Source organism: Centropristis striata, chromosome 9 (genome assembly GCF_030273125.1).
Source record: "Centropristis striata isolate RG_2023a ecotype Rhode Island chromosome 9, C.striata_1.0, whole genome shotgun sequence".
Lineage (NCBI taxonomy): Eukaryota > Metazoa > Chordata > Actinopteri > Perciformes > Serranidae > Centropristis > Centropristis striata.
In genome coordinates, this window is record NC_081525.1 from 10,297,335 (window position 1) to 10,322,048 (window position 24,714).

Consider the following 24,714-nt stretch of genomic DNA (forward strand, 5'->3'; position numbering starts at 1 on the left):
TAACCATTTGTGGTTATCAAGAGCAAAATATGCAAGCTCAAATTTCCCTAAAGTTCTCTATTATAGTGGATGATGTGTACTGTACATGTATTATTATTTATAGTTTAAGACTCAATAATTATTTTATTTTGAAACAGTTGAAGAAATTACATTTGAAAACATTTTTTGTTTTGTTTTTAAAACAACAACTGAAGGACATCTAATTTTGTGGATCAAATATATAAGAGTTTTTGTCCAGATCCGCACCGGCCACCGTCGCTGCCCTGAGTCGGACACATCAACGGTTTATTTCAGGCTCCAGCAGATGTTGACATGCACTGAAAAAGGAAAATAAATTACATTCATAATCTGCAATGTATATGTTGTAGTTTTATATTGACAACAGAGGCTTAATTGCAACATCAGCAGACGCAGTTACCAAAAACCACCACATGAGGGCAGTAGTTTACAGAAAGAAAAAGAAGTCATGATAAGAGACAGTCTATTTAAGAGACATACATATGTATTTGCACATGCAGCTGTTATGATGTTTGCGTGGGAACATTTTATTTATTATTATTTATTTATTTTTAGCAGAGGAGGAATCTGGAATACATTTCCATGTACAAATATGCACATGATTAAAATATTCCAGTTTCCATACATTGAAGTGTTTTTGTGTATTTTGGTATTTGGCCTTTTATTTTGGTAACTTCTGGTGAGGGTGGAAGTGTTTGAGAATTAACTTCCTCACTGAGTGACACACGTGTGTGTTTGTAATCAGGACTGTACTGAAGTTGATAGTTTCACCAGTCGAATGGGTAACCAGGTAATTTAGATAATGTATAAAAAATTGAATGTGGTAAGTGAACCTTACTCAACTTATGCTGTTAATAAGCAAAGTAACGTAACGTTAACGGAGTTATTTGTAATTTAGGTTGAATGTAGGTTATTTTTCTTTAATTTATTTGGCTTGTTCTGTGTAATGCTGGCTGTTAGGTGGGTAAAGAAACTTTTTAAAATATCAAAACACATCAAATGCGTCGACAATGAGGCATTTAAGTCCCACAAACGCCATAATATTTAAATCTCACCGAAAATAACTGGAAAAAATACCACCTTTTAAATATAGTTTAACTAATACAATAACCCCCTGATAAACAGTAACAGTAAACAGATAATCTCACCATAAATACACAGTACAATTTCGTCACTATTTGTGTTTATGTACATTTTTGTTTGTTTATAGTGTTCATCTTTTCTTTAACTTGTCGCTCAGTTTATTCTGTGTTTAACTGTCTTTTTTTCTGTTTTAAATACCTGTAAAACTCGAGTCAAATTCCACACAATTGCACACATTTTTGGCCAATAAAACCGATTCAGTTTCAGAAATATAAAATGACACAACCAAGAAAGACGAAAAACAACTTAATTTGGATCAAGAAGGAAAAAAAATGTCCCTTAAAAATATAAATTGTTGCTTGATTTACTTTTTCTTGTCACTTTGTCAACTGCCAGGTTTATTTGTATTACCCTGCACAAGTGTTTAAATGAGTGACGTTTTCTCTCAGAACGTGAAGGCAGCATCTCTCTCTCTCTCTCTCTCTCTCTCTCTCTCTCTCTCTCTCTCTCTCTCTCTCTCTCTGTGTCAGGTATTTCACGGTCGTGGCTCCTTGCAGACCTCAGCTGAGGTGTCGACAGCAGCTCAACTTGATGTCATCCGCCGATTTAAACTTTGCAGCCACTGGTACGACGTGCATTTAAAAAAAAAAAAAACAATAAAAAAAACCACGAGGATTCTTCCACAGTAGCCAGTGAGTGCTGCTCGTTGTAGGGGCTCCTACATCAACTCTGCAGTTTATCCTCCAGTAGCAGCAAGTGTGCAGCAGCCTGCATGCATGCTGCAGTCCGCTGCACCGCCTCCGAGTCTCTGTCGCTCTGCAACTCCTGCAAGGTAAGACATTTATTACTGAAATAATAGACAGCACATGATCTCTGAATGTTTGTTGCAATGCTTAGGAACATTTAAAACCGTTTGCACGATGCATTTGCAACTTAGACACAATTTGGTGCAGAGTTTGCATCAAAAAAAGACAGACAAAAAGTATTTATGGAGAAAGGGAAAATGAATTAAAGCAGTTTTGCACTGACCTCTTGAAATTAGGTCAGCTTTATGTTTTTTGTGGAAGTTATAGAAGTTGTACTTCTATAACTTCAACAAAAAAACATAAAGCTCATCAGTTATGATTCAGCATTAAGAACACATCAATTGTGTGCAGTGGAGCCCCTTAAATCATTACAGTGATTCTTGCATTGTCACCTTAATAGATTCAGATAAGAAATCTGCTAGAGGACCCCCTAAATCGTATTGGACCTTCTCCATAGCTGCTACGGTTTGTGCAGAAGCCAGGCAGCTCCCTGGAGGAATGCCCTTACCTCAGAGCTGAGTCATGCAAATTATACCTCCTCTTCTCCTGCTCCCATCTCCTATCTGTGAGCTGTTATCACCAGGCTGCAATCATTTGATCTCAAATACAAGTTAAAGTAGGTCCTTGCATCGTCTTCATGCACGCTCCTGAAACAATTTGGTGTAAAGAAAAAAAAACAAAATCTCATTAAAGTTTTTATTAAAACAAAAAAAAAAGCATGCAAATATGTTGAACAAATGTACTGTAATGTTTTTCACCCCACTGGTTAAGATTTCCACATTTTTTTAAGACAAATAAAATGATAAGATTCCATTCAAGTGATGACTGGTTGCAAATATTTCTCTTCATATCTTAAATGTTTTATAGACGATGCAGAAACATGTCGGCTCGCAGCTCCTGAAAACATTTTTGGAGACGAAACCGGTCTTAAGGATGAAATAAATTTAAATCCAAATGTACTAATTAGTGTCAGACTAGTGATTTAAGTAATATGAGAGTGTGTATTCCTCCAAGGACAAATGACAGGAGATGAACTTTGACTGAAATATGTATAATTTTATGGGGTTAAGTTACACTGCCAAAGTATTTCCCTGTTCCCCTCAGGGCTTGTAAAAGAAATCCAGAGCCACTTGTGTTTAAATACCCAGTAAAGAAGGGGAAATTAGCCTCTGAGAGAACATTCACATCAGTTTTGGGATCAGAGAAAAACTTTAAATGAAATGCAAACCTCCCCGGAGGCACAAATCAAAATGCAAACTGCTGATACGGTGGTGCAGTGTGATAATAAACCCTCTGCCTGCAGCTCAGACAGTGAAAGTCATCTAGAATTACTCACAAATAAGATGTTTGCTGCTGTGTGGCCACTTAGCTGCAAGCCCAGCCATGCAAGGTGTGTGTGTGTGTGTGTGTGTGTGTGTGTGTGTGTGTGTGTAAGAGAGAGAGATAACTTGATGAAGTTGTAAATTGCACAGGCCCCTCTGGCAGTGGTCTGGTCCTGGATCACACATGCACCAAATGCTGTGAAGTGGCTTTAACTTTTTATTAACCCTCTGAACCCCAACAAGCAAGCAGCATGTCTTTTTGCTCTTTATATATTTTACTCACTGTGTTCTTGTATTTAACTGCAATGTATAAAATCTCTATAAATCTGTAAGTCCTGCAGCTCTATGGAATCAGCACAATCATGGCTAGAAGTGGGAACAACTCAAACATGTCTTTATGCAGAATAACAGTTAGAATGACAGAAATCAGAAAAAAAAGAAAAGATAGGTTGAATTTCTCTGATAAATTATTTTTTTTAAATGTCATACAATGGAATTGATATATAAACACTTTTCCAAGTGCCCACATGTGTATATATATATAAAAAAAGTGTCTCCACATATTGTCCATATTGAAGTGTCATGCTTCCAGCCTCTCCTGTCCTCTTCTCTCTGCTCTGTGTAAACAGCCTCTCCTGTCCTCTCCTCTCTGAAACCACACGTTGAATTTCTCAGATAATTAAATAAAATTGCGAATTTATGTATTTATAACACTTTTCCAAGTGGCCACAAGTGTCATGAATATTGGAAAATATACCGTTTTCTCCACATATTGTACATATCGAAGTATTGTCATGTTTCCAGCCTCTCCTGTCCTCTCCTCTCTGCTCTGTGTAAACAGATTTTCAGTGAATATTTGTCACGTGACCGTTGGTCTCAGCAGAATCATGTCTTCAGTGTCTCTGAAGAGCAGAATTTAATGTTTTTAACAGGATCTGGTTAGTACAAACGCTTTATTTTAAATGACACATGTAGAATAAAGACATTCTGACACAAATATCAATATAATAAGCTTCGTTTTGGTCACTTTTTAGCGGAAACTTTCGTAACCTATGATTCGTTCAAGGACTTTCGGAATGTTCAAAATCTGACGATAATGCCTGTTTTCACAGTTTCTTTCTACGATAAACTTTATTTTTGGTGATCTTTTAAAGGAAACATACGTTACAATAAGAGGGTTAAACTCTCTGAGAAGACGGTGTAGAGTAAATGGTTCAGGAGACAGAAATAATGTCTGAAAGCTCAGAAATAACAAGGAAGAACTGTAGAAAAGATGGTGAAAGGAGAACCAGTAGGCAAATGAGATTGGAAACCATAAAAAAAAAGAAACACACGCTAAGAAACAGGAGGAAAGAAGAAGGACGTCTTTGAAGAATGAGAAAAAATAAAAATAAGCTAAGGGGAGATATTTTCTATCAGCCTCCATGTTGTAAAAACAGTAGTTATCAGCGTCTCAGCTGATCCTCTCTGAGATAAACTCTGTCATATTCCAGCTGCTTCTTCAGTTACTGTAACCAGCAGGTAAACACACTCAGACAGCTTGAGACACGTTCCAACCACAAAATGATGTTTCACCTCCATGTTTTTATTTACACTGCAGAAATAGTTCAGGGGAGGTCACAAAAACTGTTTTTGTTGGATTTCATATGCTAATTAGATTAACTTTGCAAAGTGAAGCTGTGTACTCAGCATTTTTTTTTTAATTATAATTTTTTTTTGAGTCAATGATGTTTGACTTGAGGTCTGATCCAACTGTAAAAAAAAATCCAGAAATTTACTGGATTATTTTACAGGATTTTCTTTTTTTTCTACATTAAATACAAATACCATAAAAAGTTAATTATTTTTATTACAAATATTAACCATAAAATGGAAGTTGAAATCAGTAAATTAATATTATTTTTTTAGATAATTTTATATATTTTTTACAGTATTTTTCATTTGCTCAATGGTCTTAAATGTTAAATTACAGTGAGTTATATGAAAAAAAATACACATCATATTGCTAATTGTAAGTTAAAAAAAAAAGAAACAATAATACAAAATAAAATTAAGACAACTTTGTTTTTCTTTAAATTTGATCTCAATAAAAAAATGAAATGATAAAAAATCAGTAAAAAGTCTATATTATCTGTATTTTTAGAGATATCAAAAACACAGGTCAACAAACAATGGGAGATTGGTGAAGCGCAGTAACTTAAAGTTAAATAAATAAGAATCAATATCAGTTAAAAAGATAAATAAGAGACATTATAGACATCTGCTATGGTAACAGCTTTGTTTGGAGCTCTGTCTGTGGCTGTGAGTTTGTTTGTGTTGTTGTGTCCTTTCTACTGAATCCAGGACAATGAGCAGCATCCTCACTCACCGTCTGGATGATGATCAAACTTGTGTGATGCTGTAATTCACTGAAAATGTTTTTATCTGTCCTGCTTTGTTGAACCGCTCAGACTGGGTCTCAGGAGCTGAAATGCTGCTTTGCTGATGTTGATGTTATTCTTGCAGCATAATTCGATTGTTTGGATCGTGTCGCTCTAATGTGATTGGTGGGATGGATAACCTTGGAATGGAGAAGGCAGCCAATACAGACATTAGAGAGTGACTGGGGAATGGGAAATCGCCCTCTAATGCTCTGTGGCTGCCCGGGACTCTGAAGTTCTGGATTATTAACCCTCTAAACCCCAGAGGGCCGGGAACGTGTGTCATGTTGTATGTCATGATCATTTTCCATGTCATGTTCAATGTCGTGATCATGTTCTATGTCATGTTCTATGCCATGATCATGTTCTACATCATGTTCCAAGTCATGTTCTAAGTCATGATCATGTTCTGTGCCATGTTCTATGTCATGATCATGTTCTATGTAATTTTCTATGTCATGATCATGTTCTACGTCATGTTCTATGTCATGATCATGTTCTATGTCATGTTCTCTGTCATGATCATGTTCTACGTCATGTTCTATGTCCTGTTCTGTGTCATGTTCTATGTTCTAAGTCATGTTTTAAGTAATTTTCTATGTCATGTTCATGTTCTAAGCCATGTTCTAAGTCGTGTTCTACGCCACGTTCTGTCATGTTCTAAGTCATGTTCCAAGTCACGTTCTACATCATGATCATTTTTTACATCATGTTCTATGTCATACTCTACGTCATGTTCTAAGTCATGTTATCATCAGGTGGCAACCTCCTGCCGAGCAGTGCAGCAAACAGAGCTGCAGGACTTATAGATTTATATATACAGTGAAAAACAAGGCCTTTAAATATCTAAAAACTGAAAGTTGCTTGGGTATTTGTCTGTCAGCGAGCCAGGTCAAATCCATTTATATTCTATAATAAATTCAAGGCTGTGATGATGCTCTGGAGAAACGTGGTCATGGGAACCAACTGAGTTCAGACTTACAGGGAGAGGAGAACACAGGAAGAAGATCCTCAGGGGACGAGGGTTCTACTGGGAATCTCTGACCTCTCCTCATCTCCTCGTCCTGTCAGCACCACCAGCAGCACGTCCTTCCACTGTAAACACAAGGAGGAGATACCAGCGCTGTAGAAAGGAGCTCCACGTGATGAAATGTTTCTCTTCGGCCTGTTGGTGGCGTCCAACTGGGTTCCCTGCTGGGTTCTCTGTCTTCTGAGGACAACCACTGTTTGTTTTTGATCCAGAAAAGGAAATCTGACCTGCAGCAAATGCATGTTGTTCCTTTTATTTTTAGATCTCCCTTAAAGGGATACTTCTAGATTTCACTGCCCTGACTGAGCTGACGAAAGAGTTTTTGAGTCTATAGTGAAGTTGTACTAGTTCCAAGTGAAGATGGTTTCTGATTGTTTTGTGGTGGAATGTGACCTTTTAGTGCAGTTTTGTGGAGTAAAACCTTGTCGTTTCTTGACCCTGCCAGCTTGCAGGAACTTTCTATTCTACCATCAGAACCTGACAGAACTCTGAACCCGGAGAAAGTACTCAGAAAGTCAGCTGATTACTTTGCATCCACGACACTACTGGCAACTGTTTAATACAACTTAATGTCCAAAAATCCAGAACTGTCCCTTTAAACCGCTTTCCTTCCACACTGCAAAAAAAGAAAAGTTTGGTGAACTCAAAATTTCAAGGCAACAAACTTCGATAAAATTTTAAGTTGGACAATTAAACTAAATATTTTAAGTTTTGTTTTTGAGTTTGCTCAACTCTGAATTTCTCTGGCACGGTTGTAACGCTGCTATGAAATGTCAGCTAATGTTGCGACCACAATTTTGAGTTAGCATTGATACGCTAATGGCTACTCTTGTAGCTGTAACAAGCAGCGCCGCTAGCATCAATTAGCCGCTAGCATCAAATTTAATGACCAAATAGATCATAAATAGACCAGATCTAATGACCAAATTTCACAACAAAGAAATAAGAGTTAGCAGAACTATTGTCCCTTGTTTTGAACCCCAACTTAAAGATATAAGTAACAACAACTCACCAACTTGTTTTTGAGCAGACAACTGGCTTCCTTTGTTGTGCTAACTTACATTATTGCCCTAATGTCAGTAATTTATATTTACAAGTTTTACCAAATTAAAACACTGTTTTAGGCCAAAAAATACAAGTTGGCTTTTTTGCAGCGCACCAAGTCTGAATGTGTTTGTCTGGAAACGGTTCTGTGATCTTTCAGCAGTTTTTTGAAGCAGCCATGTGGAAGTTTTACAAGATAAACCGCTCAGAGTATCGACACTTTAAATGACACACAGCTGTTCAACAGTAGTTGTTACATGGATCATCTGGCTGAAAGATGCAGTGGAAGGTCCTGGTGTGTGTGTGTGTGTGTGTGTGTGTGCGGCAGACGGGGTGTGGCCAACCCAGGTTTCTTTGGCGTCCTCTTGCTTCTCGATTAACCTCAATTTTTTTTTTCTTACTGTGAGACTTGATGGCTCGTTTTTATAGTGATCACATGGAGAACACTGCTTCCTTCTGTGATATCCTTTTTTTTTTTTTAAATGAGTGAAAGTGAAACCAGCCAGCAGTTTTAGAGGTGAATAAAATGTAGATTTCTTGTAAACTTCACACATTTTCTGGTCTGTGGAGTTTCACTAGGAGGATAAAAGAGGCAGGAACTGTTGTCTACTTCACCAACATTTTGGTTAGAGCCCGACAGATATACAGTCATGGAAAAAATGATTAGACCACCCTTGTTTTCTTCTATTTCTTGTTCATTTTAATGCCTGGTACAACTAAAGGTACATTTGTTTGGACAAATATAATGATAACAACAAAAATAGCTCATAAGAGTTTAATTTAAGAGCTGATATCTAGACATTTCACAAGGGTTTCTTGATAATAACCAAAATCATTATCGAGAAAACCAGACTTCTAATGTTGTTTAATGTTTCAGAAAAGCACATTTTGTGTGTGTGCTGTATAAGCTGGAGGCTCCCAGAGGTCGTCCATCCTCCTGAACAACCTCCAGCCTCCATCAGGTTAAACTGGAGATGGTGCTTGACACTGACAGGAGTCCATATACTGTATGAATGACTCCTGCTCTCATCTACATGATGACACACTCACATTAGATTGATATGATGGAGGTGTGTGTGTGTGTGTGCGTGTGTGTGTACCTTGAGATGGTCTAAAAACCTCTGGTGTCTGTCAATGACATCATGTGTGTCTCTGTGACATCACTTAATGTGATTGGGTGGGGCAGGGGGAGGTCATTGCACGTGCTCAGTTACCGCCTCTCTGCCTGACAAGGTTTTTGTTGTTCTACATTTTACATGTCAGCACACATACACACACACAAACAAACATGTGCATAATGACATGATAGTGCAACCCCCACCAAGTGTGTGTGTTCTGTCACTCACATAATAACAATACACAAAGACACAAACAGTGACAATAAACACAGCAGAGAAAATCTTCAATTCGTTCCCTCAATAGACATATGTTTCTGTTGATCTAGAACAAGATATTAATATATATATTCACATCTTTTCCATTCTTTCAGAAGAACATCAAAAATCTTTGATGCAATCTTTAAAAATCAGTTGATTACTGGGTCTTTACTTGCAATATATAAAATCTCTATAAATTGTGCAGAATAACAGTTAGAATGACATAAATCAGAAAAAAGGAAAAACAAGTTAAATTTAAGTGTCCACAAGTTTCATGAATATTGAAAAAATGATACTACATATTGAATTATTGTCATGTTTCCAGCCGGCCCTGTCCTCTCCTCTCAGCTCTGTGTAAACAGCCTCTCCTGTCCTCTCCTCTCTGCTCTGTGTAAACAGCCTCTCCTGTCCTCTCCTCTCTGCTCTGTGTAAACAGCCTCTCCTGTCCTCTCCTCTCTGCTCTGTGCAAACAGATTTTCAGTAAATATTTGTCCTGTGACCGTTGGTCTCAGCAGAATCAATCATGTCTTCACAGTGTCTCTGAGCAGCAGAATTTAAAGGATCTGGTTAGTGGGAAAAGCTTTATTTTAAATCACACATTTAGAATAAAGAGATTCTAATACAAATATCAACATTTTACCAAAAGTTTTAGTTACTTTTTCTAGCAAAATTTTCTGGTGATCTTCTAAAGGAAACTTAAGTTTCAGTTCAGAGGGTTAGAGGACTCTGTAACAGCATGAAAGAACTTGGATCTGGCTGGGTTCTTCCAGTTTTCTTGCTGTACGTTCTGTTTAATGTTTTGTGGCTCTGTATCTTTACTGACAGCAGATACAGACTCAGAGTTTCATTCCCATTCTCAGTATCAGCTTCTGTTGAGACAGAGACATCATCACCCGCGGGTGTTTACAGCTCTGAAGTGTCTCCAGAGTTGCTGCTAATCGCCTGTTAGACCGATAAAGAACAAGACCTGGCTGCAAAGCTGCCTGCTGGGAGAAATAAACCAAAGGCATGTAGTGTACACACACATAACATAACAAGGCTATAGTGACAAATAAGAGTGGACGGTTTCACAACCTTCTGGCCCATTATATGCAATTCAAATGAAACATTTTTATTATTTCACTGGCGGGATTTTCTTTGAAAGTTCACCGTTTATCATAGAAATTAACGAATTAACTATAGAAAACAGGCATTTTCATGGGAATTTGAACTTTCAGACTTTGAACAAATCTTAAAATTGTGATATTTCTGTCAAAATGTCTCATTTGAAATGTGTCCAAAAATAAAGCATTTGCACTTTGTTTGGTAATTTTGTGTCTTTTTTTTTGTCATTTTGTGGGGTTTTTTTTGTCATTTTGTGGGGTTTTTTTTTGTAATTTTGTGTCTTTTTTTCATTTTGGGTCTTTTGGGGTATTTTTTTGTCTATTTTGCTCATTTTGTGTCTTTTTTGGTCATTTTGTTTCATTTTGTGTCATTTTGTCTTTTTTGTTTCTATTTTGGTCATTTTACGTCGTTTTTTTAAGAACATTAGTGACACTTGGAAGAGTGTTTATATAGAAAGTATATTTTATTAAAGTTTTTAAAAATAATTTATCTGAGAAATTCAACTTGTGTTTGTCCTTCTTTATGGTTTCTGTCATTCTAACTGTGTGATTCTGCACAAAGACATGTTTGAGTTGTTCCCACTTCTAGCCACGATTGTGCTGATTCCATAGAGCTGCAGCACTTATAGATTTATTGATATTTTATTTATTGCAGTGAAATACAAGGACACAGAGAGGAAAATGTAACAGGACCAAAAAACACCCTGAAACAGCTTGTCGGGGTTCAGAGGGTTAAATATTAAAGCAGTAGCTTTCTAAGAAACATTACTTTACCTCACAAACCACAAACTAATTTATTATTACATTTCCGAGTTGAAAGAACAATCCTTAAAGTTTCTAAAGATATTTCCTGGTGCTGCAGGAGGAGAGCAGCTTGTGAACAGCCTTTAAAAAATTCAGATTATGTCTCCGACTGAAACGTGGTGGATATTCTCAGTGAAACCTCCCACATCTTGTCTGCGCTTGCACTTTCCAGCTCCTTCTTCCACCCAGACCCCCTGAAAGGATGTGAACATGTATTATTCATGTCTAACGTGTACTTTCCAAAAACCAGCTCGCAGTAAACTGGCAAATTCCAGAGCTGTGACTGGTGAAAGGTCACTGAGCCGGGAGGAGACGAGTCGGCTTAGTGTGTGTTTCTCTCATTTAATAATTAGATTACAGACACACAGCACTGAATGCACCACTGTGTGAGATCAAAGAATGGAGATTTTACTATTTTGTAGCTTTGGCATCAGTTTCTAATTGTGTTTGAGTGTTTTGTGGCATCTAAACTAAATTGATTTTCTGTCCTTTTCTGTGTTTCAGCCTCCATCTGAGAGTGTGTGAGTGGCAGATTGTGCGTTTTCACACATGCATGTTTATGTGTCACCATGAAGCACCAGTCGATCTCCCGATGGCTGAGTCAGCTGGGACTACCGCAGTACTGCCCGGCGCTGGAGCAGGAGTATGACGGTGTGGAGGTAACGCAAACACTTCTACAATGTCATTCAGCAGACGCTTTTATCCAAAGTGATGTACATTTAAGAGTTAATACAACACAAGCAAGGATGAAGTCAAGAAACATAGCAGAGTAAGTGCTGCGGGTTCAGTTTGAGTCCATCAGGATGTCAGTGCTTTTAGGTTGCGCGAGCGGTTAGTGCGAAAAATTTGTTCTCATCTGTGTAGATCAAGCATGAAGGGAACAAGTTCTGCAACAGAAACGACAGAAGAGGTCGTGTGTCAGTACCACAAATTACGGCACATAGGCACGTATATCAGATTGTGTTTCAGGGCACATATATGTACGTATCACGGCGCGTTCTAAAAATAGCACACACCATATGGTCTGCGGTTGTAAAAAAGGAGACTGTAGTTTCTGTGGATTTATGTTGTCAAACCACTGAGCTTAGGTTTAGGGCAAAAGAAGTCTGGCAAGGCGTTATTAAAGACAGTTTAAACAGTAAATAAATGTACGTATGCCGGAAATGAGGTAGTTACAAGGGTCACATGGCTGCCGCAAGTTACGCAAAAACTGACTGTCGTAACTCACGTAACTTACGTAGACAACGTAACTGAGGTTAAAAATCGTTTACTTTTGATTTCACATGGGGCACTCACCCCGCTCTCCTGGGTGAAAGTTGCTGTTTGTTCGACCGATCCACCACCCGTCCTCCAACTGATAGCGGGAATCTGCTCTTTTAAACACGTCAGCAAGATGGCGGCGGGCGCATTACAGCAGGCGGTGAAATACGGAGACATATTTTGTTTTTCGCTGCCTGTACACGTGACCTATATTAACGTTTTTGACAGGAGAACAGGCTGGTGACGGTGTTCAGTAAAGAGTCTTCAGTCTCTTCTTAAAGATTGATAAGGACTCAGCAGATCGGATGGAGTTTGGAAGTTGTTTCCACCTCCGGGACTCTACTGAGGAGAAGAGTCTGGTTTGAGACGCAGAGCCCAGCCTGTCCTCCTGTCAAGACGTTCATATAGGTCCTTTGTACAGGCAGCAACAAACAAGCTATATTTACGGATTTCACCGTCCGCCGTAATGCGGCTGCCGCCATCTTAATGACATAATAGTGATTGACAGCCAAGCAAAGTTTAAAAGGCCGGATTCCCACAATCAGCTGGAGGTCGGGGTGGTGGATGGGTCAAACAAGCAGCGGACTTTCTCCCAGGAGAGCGGGTTTGCGTCCTGTGTGAAAACAAAAGTAAAGAATTTTTAACTTTACTTACGTTCTGTACGTAAGTTATATGAATCACATTTTGAATGTAACTTACGTTTTTTACATTAATTGCGGCAGTCACGTGACCCTTATAACTGCTTTATTTCTGGCATTTATGTACTTTCATGTACTGTTTAAACTGTCATTTATAACGCCTTACCAGAAGTTTTTTGCCCTCTACCTGAGGTCAGTGGTTTTACAACATAAATCCACAGAAACTGCAGTCTCCTTCTTTTACACCTGCGGACCGTACGTGTGTGCTATTTTTAGAACGCGCCATCTTACCGCGAGCCCGCGAGCCGCGCCACGATACGTACCTACGTGCCATAATTTGTGGTACTTAAACACAACCTCTTCTGCCGTTTATGTTGGAGAACTTGTTGTAGAGCCTTTCAACGGCGGAGGAGCCAGACGTCTTTTACTCCAATTTACTCAGGAAAGAGTCAAGGCATTGAATTTGATGCTGCTGGAGCAGAGCAGAGAGATGAGGGACCAGGAGCCAGAGCAGAGTGGAGTGACATGTGCTCTCCTGGGCTGGTTGGAGACCAGACGCGCTGCTGCATTCTGGATCATCTGCAGAGGCTTGGTGGTGCAGCAGGAAGACCTGCCAGTAGAAAGTTGCAGTAGTCTAAACGTCATAACACAAGGACCTGAACCAGGAGTTGTGTCGATTGCTCGGTCAGGTAGGGTCTGATCTTGCTGATGTTGTACAGGGAGAATCGACAAGATCTGGCAATTGTGGCCACATGAACCTTGAAGACCAGTTCGTCATCAGTCATGACACCCAAGTTCTGTGCAGAGCTGGTGGGCACAAGTTGCATGGATCCAAGCTGAAGATTGATAGGCTGATTTAAGGTGGGACGGCTGGGATGACAAGGAGCTCCGTCTTTGAGAGGTTGAGCTGAAGGTGATGATCTATCATCCATGTGGAGAATACTTAACACTAAACAAACATCTAAACTAAAAGTACAAAAGTAGTCTTTTTTTTTACTTTCTAGTTGATAACAGCTGAATATGGACTCGTCTTTCTGCAGCAGTGGATCAAACGTACCTGCAAAGTTACAGGAACAAATCCACAAACTTCATGAGAGAATCTGGAGAAGCAAAGTAAACAACTGATGTCTTAACAAAAAGCAGTTTAAGTGTGTCGTTTAAACCATTACAAATTGATTGCAGGCGTTTAGTGTGGATTGTTAACACTATTAATCTTTTCCACAATAATTTTGAGATGCTATAAAAGTCTGGCAGCCCAAGTGCTTCACTTTAAACTGATGAAGTGGGAAATGTCTCAGGTTTTAAATTTAGAATCAGCTTTATAGGCTGAGTATGTGAGCACATAGAAGGAGGCTGACTCTCACTTCTTACCACAAAAATGAACATAACAGCTAAATACAAAAAAAAAACTTGACAGTACAAGTAAGGAAAAGATATGACTATTCACTTAAATGGTTTGCAACGCTTTACTTCCACCTTTTGCTTCTTAAAAACAATATTCATATTTTGCATGGTCACAACAGTTCACCATTAGGAAAACCTCAGCATTGAAATGTCGATAGATACTTTATTTATCTTGAGGGAAATTCAAGCATCTAGTAGCAGCATTTAAACATACATTGAACATACACTATACATACATTAACAAATCAGCTTGGCCTATAAATAACTTACCTATAACAAATCTGAATTTACATTAAAAACCTTTGCTAAAGTATTTACACATTTGCAGAGAAATTGGAAATTATTGTGAATTATAGGTTTCAGAAGTTTCTGTTAGAAAAAGTAACCAAATCAAAGCTTAAGAATCTCTTTATTCTACACAGAGCAGAGAGGAGAGGACAAGAGAGGCTGTTTACACAGAGCAGAGAGGAGAGGACAGGAGAGGCTGGAAACATGACAATACGTCAATATGTACAATATGTGGAGAAAACGGTATATTTTCCAATATTCATGACAAAAAGTGGAAAAGTGTGATAAATACATAAATTCGCAATTTTATTTAATTATCTGAGAAATTCAACGTGTGGTTTCTTTTTTTCTGATTTCTGTCATTCTATGTTATTCTGCAGAAAGACGTGTTTGAGTTGTTCCCACTTCTAGCCATGATTGTGCTGATTCCATAGAGCTGCAGGACTTATAGATTTATATAGATTTTAGATATTGAAGTGAAATTCAAGGACACAGTGAGAAAAATGTAAAAGGAGTAAAAAACGCCCTGCAACAGCTTGTTGGGTTTCAGAGGGTTAAAGAAACAAACTTTTTTTTCTGTGGAAGTATTAATGATACAACCAGTGTTCCTCTCCACGGTCTCAGTTGTTTACAGTGAGAATTAATTAAGCAGTGTATTAATATATTATAATAATTCACTACTTGGTCAGTTTTTCCAATTACAGTAATCCCAACAGATTTGTGTCTCTGTACAGTCGGTGTGATGGGACTTCTTTTGTGCTGCCCAAATAATTGCTGTGAATAATTTGATTCTCTCTGCCACAGTAATGACTCCCACTGAGACTCACACATAAAGCTGACACTGTCTGAACGCCCGGCTCCATTAGCAGTGGAAAAACTGTGTTTCTGGTAATTTGAATAAACTGTTGGATGTTGTATTAGAAGATGTTTGTTGTTCTGGTTAAAAGTGTTTCACAGCAGCTTAATAAAACTTCATCATAGCCTAATAGACTCAGTGGACAGCCAAACATTAACCAACTTCACTCTGAACGCTACACAGCCATCTTCTTCGTCTTCACAGTGTCTCTGAGGAGCAGAATTTAATGTTTTTAACAGGACCTGGTTCATGCAAACGCTTTATTTTAGATCACACATGTAGAATAAAGAGATTCTGATACAAATATCAACATTTTAGGACAAGTTTTAGTCACTTTTTCTAACAGAAACTTTTGTAACTGATGATCCCTTCAAGGACTGTCGGAAAGTTCAGATTTTGGAGATAATGTCAGAGTAATTGCAGTAATAGGGAGCGTTGGGACTTAGAATGCTGCTCTAACTCTGCCTGACCATCATCTTTTCCTTCAGATATTATAACAACATTATCCAGCTCAGTGCCTCCTCGCCATCCAGGCTGCTTGTTAACACAACATGCTGGTTAAACCAACTCAGCCAACATCATCAACACTACGTGCACACACAGTGTCCAAAGGGCAGAGTCACATTTTACCCGAGGACAACAGGAAGATTACAACAGGGTTTAAAACACAACAATGAGATAAAAGAACCTAAAATAACTCTGAAAAGATGCAGTTCCAAGTTTCAATGATTTCTCAGGAGTTTTAAAGTTGAGGTCTTTATCGCCCGGCACTGTCTGCACCTCACTGCTCGACCTTTTTCACTCACAAGCATCTTCATCGCTGCAACAACATTCACAAGGTTAAAACCAACAGTGAGCGCCGCTGAACCAACTCAGCAGAGCAGCGCTGTGAGAGCTCATATTAATGTTCATCTGCAGGATCTGCAGAAAGAAAACATGTCAACCTGCCGCTGAACACGCAGCAAGACGAGAGCAACACACACACACACACACACACACACACACACACACACACACACACACATACAGAGTCATGGGGTGTGTTAGTGTTAACATCAGCGGAACTAATGTAGCGTCCTCCTTTAACCAACTAACATGTTATTACTGAGCTGTGTAGGCATGTTGACCCCAGTGACCGTGTTTGTGTGTGTGTGTGTGTGTGTGTGTGTGTGTGTGCACATGCTAATTTGTGCCTGTAAATCTGCAGTGTTTGTGGTTTTAAGACTTGTTTGCTTCACGTGTTTGTCTGCTTTTATTTTATTTTTTGAATCTCTTGCTTTTCTTTTGCAACTTTCATGCGTGTGTGTGGGTGCAGTTTGAGTGTGTTTGCATGTACCAGTGTGCAGTTGGCTTCTTTGCTATTCAGGTATGTGTGTGTGGTTGTGGATGCGTGTGTGTAACTCCTAACTTGCTCTATGTGACTAAAGAGTGACTGTAATGTGATTGTGTGTGTGTGTGTGAGTTTTCAGTGTGTGTGTGTGTGTTCATATTCATGGACTTCCCCACTGTGTGTGTGTCTGTGTGTGTGTGTGTAGTCTAAATAGAGCTTGTGTTTGTGATGAACTGAGAGAATGGCTGTATTGTTGAGAAACCAAAACAACAAGGTCTTGGTTTGAGCTGGGAGTGATGACACAGTGTGTGTCATTTGTGTGTGTGTGTGTGTGTGTGTGTGTGTGTGTGTGTGTGTGTGTGTGTTTCTGTGTGTGTGTGTGTGTGTGTGTTTATATGCATGTGTTTCGTTGTGTGTTTACATGCGTGTGTTTCTGTGTGTGTGTTTTTGTGTGTGTGTGCGCATGTTTTTCTGTGCCTGTGTACGTGTGTGTGTGTGTGTGTGTGTGTTTCTATATGTGTGTGTGTGCATGCATGCATGCATGTGTTTCTGTGTGTGTGTGTGTGTGTGTGTGTGTGTGTGTGTGTGTGTGTGTGTTTCTGTGTGTGTGTGTGTGTGTGTGATTTGCTCTCTTACTGTACAGGGTTGAGTTGTGGTTCAAAGACTCTGCGGCTCCCCCTCACTGGGTTATTTCAGGGGTCGTTTACGTTAATACCATAGTGAGGGCTGAAGTTAGTGTGTGTGTGTGTGTGTGTGTGTAATGACAGGAGCAGGATGAGGAGGAGGAGACGACACACTTCTTGACGACAGGAGGTCTCCAGTGGTCTCAGTATTTTTATTTTTCTCTGCTGGAGCCGACAAGTCGACACAAACTGTTTATTATGTTTCACCAAAAACAACAAGATATTTTCCTGAAAGTGACTGTAGAGTTCTAGGTCAAAATTCAAAGAATACACATCATATTACTAATGATAAGAATATAAGGAACTTTCTGTTGTTGATTTTTACAGCAAAACTTTAAATTTAATGTAAACATTTTTGTCAAAAAGAGCAAACGTTGCTAAAACAATGACCGTCATATTAAAGTAAAACATATATATATTCTACAGATTAATATATATACTTAAATGCAGTTATTTGATGTACATTATCTGTATTTTTAAAGAAATAATCGGAAAAATAACTTATAATTGGGGTGATTTAAAAATGGCTTAAGCTATTTTTATTTCTTTTTTGTCTTTATTTCTTTTTTATTTTATTACTACATTTCTCAACACAACATATGTATAACATAAACAACAAGTTATAATGACAATAACAAAAATAACAATATAAAAACAAAATATGAACATGATATAAAAGTGTATTTATGTGTGAATTAGATTTTTAAAACAGCAGTTAAATGGGCTTTTAGACATCTTTTGAAAGATTTTATAGAGATATAGTTCTTTGCCGGATGGGAAAAGGTATTCCATAATTCGGTGCCCCTAAATTTAACAATAAATTGACCTCTGCATGTCAGAAATCTTGGAGGATGAAGATCTAAAGATTTACGTGTAACCTGAGAATTAAATTTAAAATAAGTCTTAAAGTGCTCTGGAAAGTTTTCATGATCTGAATATACCTTAAAAATAAACACATTTGAGAGATATTGATGTCATGAACAGTAAGTATCTGAAGGTCCAGATGAGGCATGTGACTCAGATGGTTTTTCATATTTCACTGTTAACAGCTTCTGTGAGGTTGTGACGCAGGAACGGCTCAAGACAGTTTAATATCAGAGGGACGGAGGGAGAGCGGCGGGGTCAGCCAAAATAAACTATTTTTATGTATGTATCTTCCAGGACCTGCTGCACCTCTCAGAGTACGACCTGCTGGAGCTCGGAGTCCACAACCATCTCCACCGCCTGCACCTCCTCACGTCCCTACGCCTCCTCCAGGAGCGAGAGAGGAGGAGAGGTACTCACACACACACACACACACACACACACACCGAGTTGACCAAACAGTGTGTGTTATCAGCTCCATCAGGTTGTTGGTTGTGGCTCCATGTTTGAGTCTCTGCAGCAGACAGACAGCTTTAGTGTCGTGTAAAGACATGCTGAAGCCTGGGGGGTCCCGAGGGGGGGGCTGTCTGGTGGAGGACAATACTGTGTCGCACACACACACACACACACGCAAATGTGAACACTTCCAAAGCTGTCAGTAAATAAGGAGAAGAGTGCTGAGACCTGCAGTCCTGCTGAGTTTAATCACTGCTACAAGTGTGTGTGTGTGTGTGTGTGTGTGTGTGTGTGTGTGTGTGTGTGTGTGCGTGCGCGCGCCTGCTTTGTTTGCCCACTTTCCCATGCATTATACTGTGAAATCAAGCTGTTGTCTTGGTGACTAAGTCATGCATGAGTCCAGTTTATACCAGCTGATAAATTATTTTAATGAATCTTCTGACACTAATATGCAACACAAGAAGACTTGACTTTCTGATGCCTGCAGCTGTTTTCAAATCAAATTGAAGACATAAATATACTGAAAACCAAATCATATAATAGGTATAAACCTTTATTTAGTCAGTTAAGTCCCGTTGAGATCTAGAACTGATTTGCAAGAGAAGTGCGTAAGTGTGTCAATAAAAAGTAAACTTGAAATGTACAAAATCAATTGTGATCATTCAATTTATATCTTGTAAAATAAAAATTAAAAAGGTAATATAAGTCAATTAAAACATGTTCATAACTGCTAAAATCAGCCAGGATTTTGACTACATTTATATATTGACTGATTGCATCTCAAGCGTCAAATTAAACTGCAGTTCATTGCAAATGTTGGTGCAAAGAAATAGGCCAAATATCCAGAATGCAACCAACACGATGCATCACACTTCATGCTTCAGTCTGCAGGTTCTCTTGACTCATGAGACTTTTTAGGTTGTTAAAAGAAGCAGGGACACAGACTCCTCTTATCTCATAGTTAACCCAGCAGTTTACTGGCCCATCTGGACTGGAGTGTCTTAAAAACCGAAAACAGACCGCAAGCCATAAAAAGTGTTTGTCAGAAGTTAACTTTTGGTAAATTAAATTTTAGTTGCCAGTCATTTCCTCTATTGGATTATAACACCGTAAAAGGTGATAAAGATGGAAGCGTAAACAATCTTCACAGTGTCTCTGAGGAGCAGAATTTAATGTTTTTAAAAGGATCTGGTTAGTGCAAACGCTTTATTTTAAATGACACATGTAGAATAAAGAGATTCTGACACAAATATCAACATTTTAAGCTTCTTTTTGGTCACTTTTTAGAACAGAAACTGTCATAACTTATGATCTGTTCAAAGGCAGTTTCTTTCTACAATAAACGGTGTATTTTTGGCAAAGTTTTAAAGATGTTCAAACTTTTTTTTTTTACAGTAAAACTTTAAATTCAATATAAAAAACGTAAAAATAAATCATTAAAAAACTGTAAAAAGTCACTTGCATTATATTAAATTTAATAAACATTAGTTAATGTAAATATATATAGATACATATACTGTAAATTATCCATATTTTTAAAGAAATAATTTGTTATTATTATTTTTACAAGATTTTTGGTACAGAATATAATTATTTATTTTACTTTACTTTTACTTTTTTTTTTTTTTAAATTCTGTAAATTGTTCTGTTATTCCCTGTTATTTGACATTTAAGGCAATAAAGCAATTGAATAATACTGTAAAAATATATATTTAATGTCCTATTATATTAATTAACAGATTATAACCTTTAATTTGTGGTTAATATTTATAATAAATGTTATTTTACAATTTGCACTAAAAATAAAAAACCCTTGTTTTGTCACTTTTTATAACCGAAACTTTCATACAACTATGATCCGTTCAAGGACTGTCAGAAAGTTCAAATTCTGATGATACCGCCTGTTTTTACAGATCTTTTTATCATAAACTGTGTATTTTTGGTGATTAAAGAAAATATCCATTTCAGTGAGGTTCAGAGGGTTAAATAAACAGCGTCCATATTTTGACTATTGAAGATCACTGTCTGGATTTCTAAATACCCTTGTTGTGACTTGATTTCGACATTAACTAAACCTAAGCCACAATGAGGGGCTGGTACCGGGATACGTAATTGACGCGTCGTCATGCGGCGGCTCCTTGTAGTCATTCAAACATCTGCGATCTTGCGCTTAAGATGTATTTATTTACATGTATCACTACAGCTTTGCTATGCACACATTTACATCAGTAACTGGCATAAAACAAACAAAAGGGCTTAAAGGTTAGCCGGTACTTAAACAACGGTCAAAAACTGTGTGCTTCTCCCGGTAAGCAACACACCTGAGGAGTAATTACCTCTTCCTCTACTTATGCATTCACACATGCCGTTGTCCAATACGCCACCTACTGTGACAATCAGGAAATGACCCCAATACATATAAATGGCTCGAACAACCCTGATATACCACAGTGAGCATTTATCCATGATTTTAGTATTTAGCATATATGTATATATAGTGCAGTTCTGAGCATAATGTGACTAAGCACAATGAAACCGAAAACGGCTTCACAATTATGTGAAATATTCGGTGCACGTGTGAGTTTTACTGATTCCTCCCACTTCACCCTGTAATTGTTCTAATTGGAGCATCTCCACTTCTCTGCTGCATTTAAAGTCCTGCCAACGAGGAAAGTACCTGGCACACACACACACACACACACACACACACACACACACACACACACACACACACATATTCTGATTCTAGCCACGTAATCATAGACTGCAGCCAAAAAACTGTAATATGATGAAATGAATCTGAGCATGTGTTTTATCCTGAAGGTGCTCTCACTGGAATGCTCTTATCTGGGTCACATGTTGAGTTGGCATTTCTAGAGGATGCATGTGTGTGTGTGTGTGTGTGTGTGTGTGTGTGTGTGTGTGTGAGAAGGATACCATTAGCTGAACAAATCTGGCCTTTGTGGTAATGATAGGGGTGGCAGGCTGCCAGGCAGACAGATAATACCACAGGAGTTGGTGACTGAATGACGCGTTCCTTCTCTCGACCTGCAGGAGCTTCACCAGTGGTCAGGAATGTCAACATGTAAAGGCCTTTTCTCATGTATTTTATATGCTGTGATTTCTTATTTGTTGTTTTTTTTCCTCCTGTTGATCCAGTTTTAGTTTGTTTTACTTTTCGTGCTTGAGGCGATTCATGAGTCCGTCTCCTCTTTGTTTCTTCATTTATTAGCTACAAGTCAACTATTGGATGGGCTGTACAACATATTGTACAAGGTACAAAATAAAAGCTAAAAACATGTAAAAAAAGACTTAAAACTACCAATATATGACTGTTTTTTGGAGTTGGACCATAAAACAGTTTTTTCTCTCTCTATTTCTGCATTCAGGATTTTTTGGGCATGTTTGGAATCATGACTCACTATTTTAAAACCTAATATTTTACACTTTTTTCTGATTGAAATGTGTCTGAAATCCTGTAAAAATAGGCATTATCATGACCAAAACTTGAGTTAAAATGTTGATATTTGTGTCAGAATCTCTTTATTCTACGTGTCATTTAAAATAAAGCGTTTACACTAACCAGATCCTGTTAAAAACATTAAATTCTGCTCCTCAGAGACACTGTGAAGACATGATTGATTCTGTTGAGACCAATGGTCACGTGGCAAATATTCACTGAAAATCTGTTTACACAGAGCAGAGAGGAGAGGACAGGAGACACGGAAACACGACAATACCTTAATTCGTACAATTACTTCACAATTGTGGAGTAAACTTTTTCTGGTCATTTCCTGTATTCTTTTTTACAGTTCTTCATTTTTACTTTTTTTTTGTGGCCATTTTGTGTTTGTAACAACAATGGTGACCCATGAGTGTTCAGTGTGTTCTATAAATTCCAATTTATTCCAATTTCTAAAAAAATATAAGGGAAATTTCATTTAGCTTTTTTTTTTTCCTGATTTCTGTCATTCTAACTATTATTCTGCACAAAGACATGTTTGAGTTGTTCCCACTTCTAGCCATGATTGTACTGATTCCATAGAGCTGCAGGACTTATAGATTTAGAGAGATTTATATATTAAACAAGGTTGCTTCCATTGTTTCATTCATTCACTGAGCGTCTCCAGCTGTTTCTTCTCTTCCTGCTCTCTGTGAGGTGAGGAAATGGTTACTGAGAGTTTCACATTGTTCCTGTGTGTGAAACAGAGAGACGACAGGTGTTCTGCTTGTTTGCTTGGTTTGTGGACATCGATGTTGCCGCGGTGACAGAATATTTTCAGTGGTCAGTTGGGAGATGAGTTAATTTGTGGACCAAAGATAGTAGTATAGAGCTTCAACACTTTCAGAGCTTTAAACAGACTGAAACTAGCAGAGAGCTGCTGGTGATTCAGTGTTTTATCAGTTTCAACCTGCAGTCACTGTTTTTTTTAATATTTTTGTCCTACACTGTAAATAAAACATTTTTTTAAAGAAATTTACTCTATTGTTTTACAAGAGTTTCTCCATTAAGTGCAAATGCCAAAAAAGTAAATCTGTAGATTAATATAATTATAGATTTTTTTATTTACCGAATTATGAAATTGCTTTATGGTCTTGAATGTTAAAGTACAGTGAATTATATGAAGAAATACAAAAAATACACATCTTATTGCAACAAGTATAATGCATTTTAAATTCAATATAAAATAAATGTAAAAAGAAATTGTTAAAAAAAAAAAAGTTGTCAAACACCTACCATCGTATTAGAGTATAAATAAATGTTCTTCTACACTGTAAAAAAGTTATGTTTTTTTAATTGAAATTTACTCTATTTCTTTAATAGTATTTTTCTTTTTTTTCTATATTCAGTGCAAATGCCATACAAAAGTAATTACTTTTATTACAAATACTAACCATAAAATAAAAGTTACAATCTTAAAATACATTTTTACAGTATAATTTCATTGCTTAATAATCTTGAATGTTAAATTAGAGTGAATTCTATGTAAAAAAAAAAAAAAAAAAAACCCAACAACAACCCAGAAAACAGTAAAACTTTAAATTCAATTGAACAAAACAACAAAAAAAGTATAAAAGAAAATCGTAAAAACACTAATGTTTTTAACATTTATCAAGTTTAATTTTTATTTATCAAGGCAATTAAAATAATAAATATAAATAATAAAAAACATTTGAAATCAGGACAAAGGAAGTGTTATGGTTGAACCAGATGCTTGTGCTAAATAGATGTTTCGAGAACTAAATAGCTTTTCAGAGATTTATAGGAATGGCAAATAAAACACACAACATTAATAACACAAAATAAAGTGTTGTTTTTAACTCTTAGAGGAGAAAACTGAAGACATTGTGAACAAAATATCAATTCAACTTGAAACAGAAACTGAAAATATCCATTTGACACTAAAGTTCACCCCCAGCAGAGATTTTTAAGTGTGTGACCTTTTATAAACATTAGATCATCTCTGTTACAGAACAGGCTGAACCAGATAAATCTCATCAACTCGACCTCCAGTTAAAACCCAGTGTACTGTAAACACGTTCCTGAGTCAGAAACACAAACTGTTATCTCTCAGTAAAAACATTCACATCCAGCTCATTCAAAGACACAAACTTAAAAGAAACAGAAATACTTCAGTTGGGACACGATGAAGATTATTTTCTCCTTTACAAAGTTTTTCAACTATAAATGTGACTTATAGGAATTGACTCTAATCCATTTTTCTGTTTGTCCTTCACTGATTTTTTAAATTGTGTTCATGTTTATTCCATGTTTATGGCTTCATGCAGTAGTTATGTTGTATAGATTTCGGTCGATTTCAGGCTTTGCTGGTCCAGTTCAGTGAACGAGCTTTAACCAGTTTGATTTTATGCTGACTGGCGGAACCAACGCTTGTCATTACACTGTAAGAATAAATAAGGATCAATG

General features: G+C 37.4%; 1 protein-coding gene across 1 annotated transcript in view; it reads left to right on the forward strand.

Moving 5' to 3' along the window:
- The first annotated feature begins 685 nt into the window (after nucleotides 1-685).
- The window catches only part of bcar3 (BCAR3 adaptor protein, NSP family member), an 85,186-nt gene continuing 61,157 nt past the window's right edge, over nucleotides 686-24,714 (forward strand). The window contains exons 1-4 of the mRNA XM_059341630.1: nucleotides 686-808; nucleotides 1,632-1,933; nucleotides 11,511-11,665; nucleotides 18,627-18,741. Of these exons, the coding sequence (XP_059197613.1) occupies nucleotides 11,576-11,665; nucleotides 18,627-18,741 (205 nt within the window). The 5' untranslated portion in view covers nucleotides 686-808; nucleotides 1,632-1,933; nucleotides 11,511-11,575. The remainder of the gene's footprint in view (nucleotides 809-1,631; nucleotides 1,934-11,510; nucleotides 11,666-18,626; nucleotides 18,742-24,714) is intronic.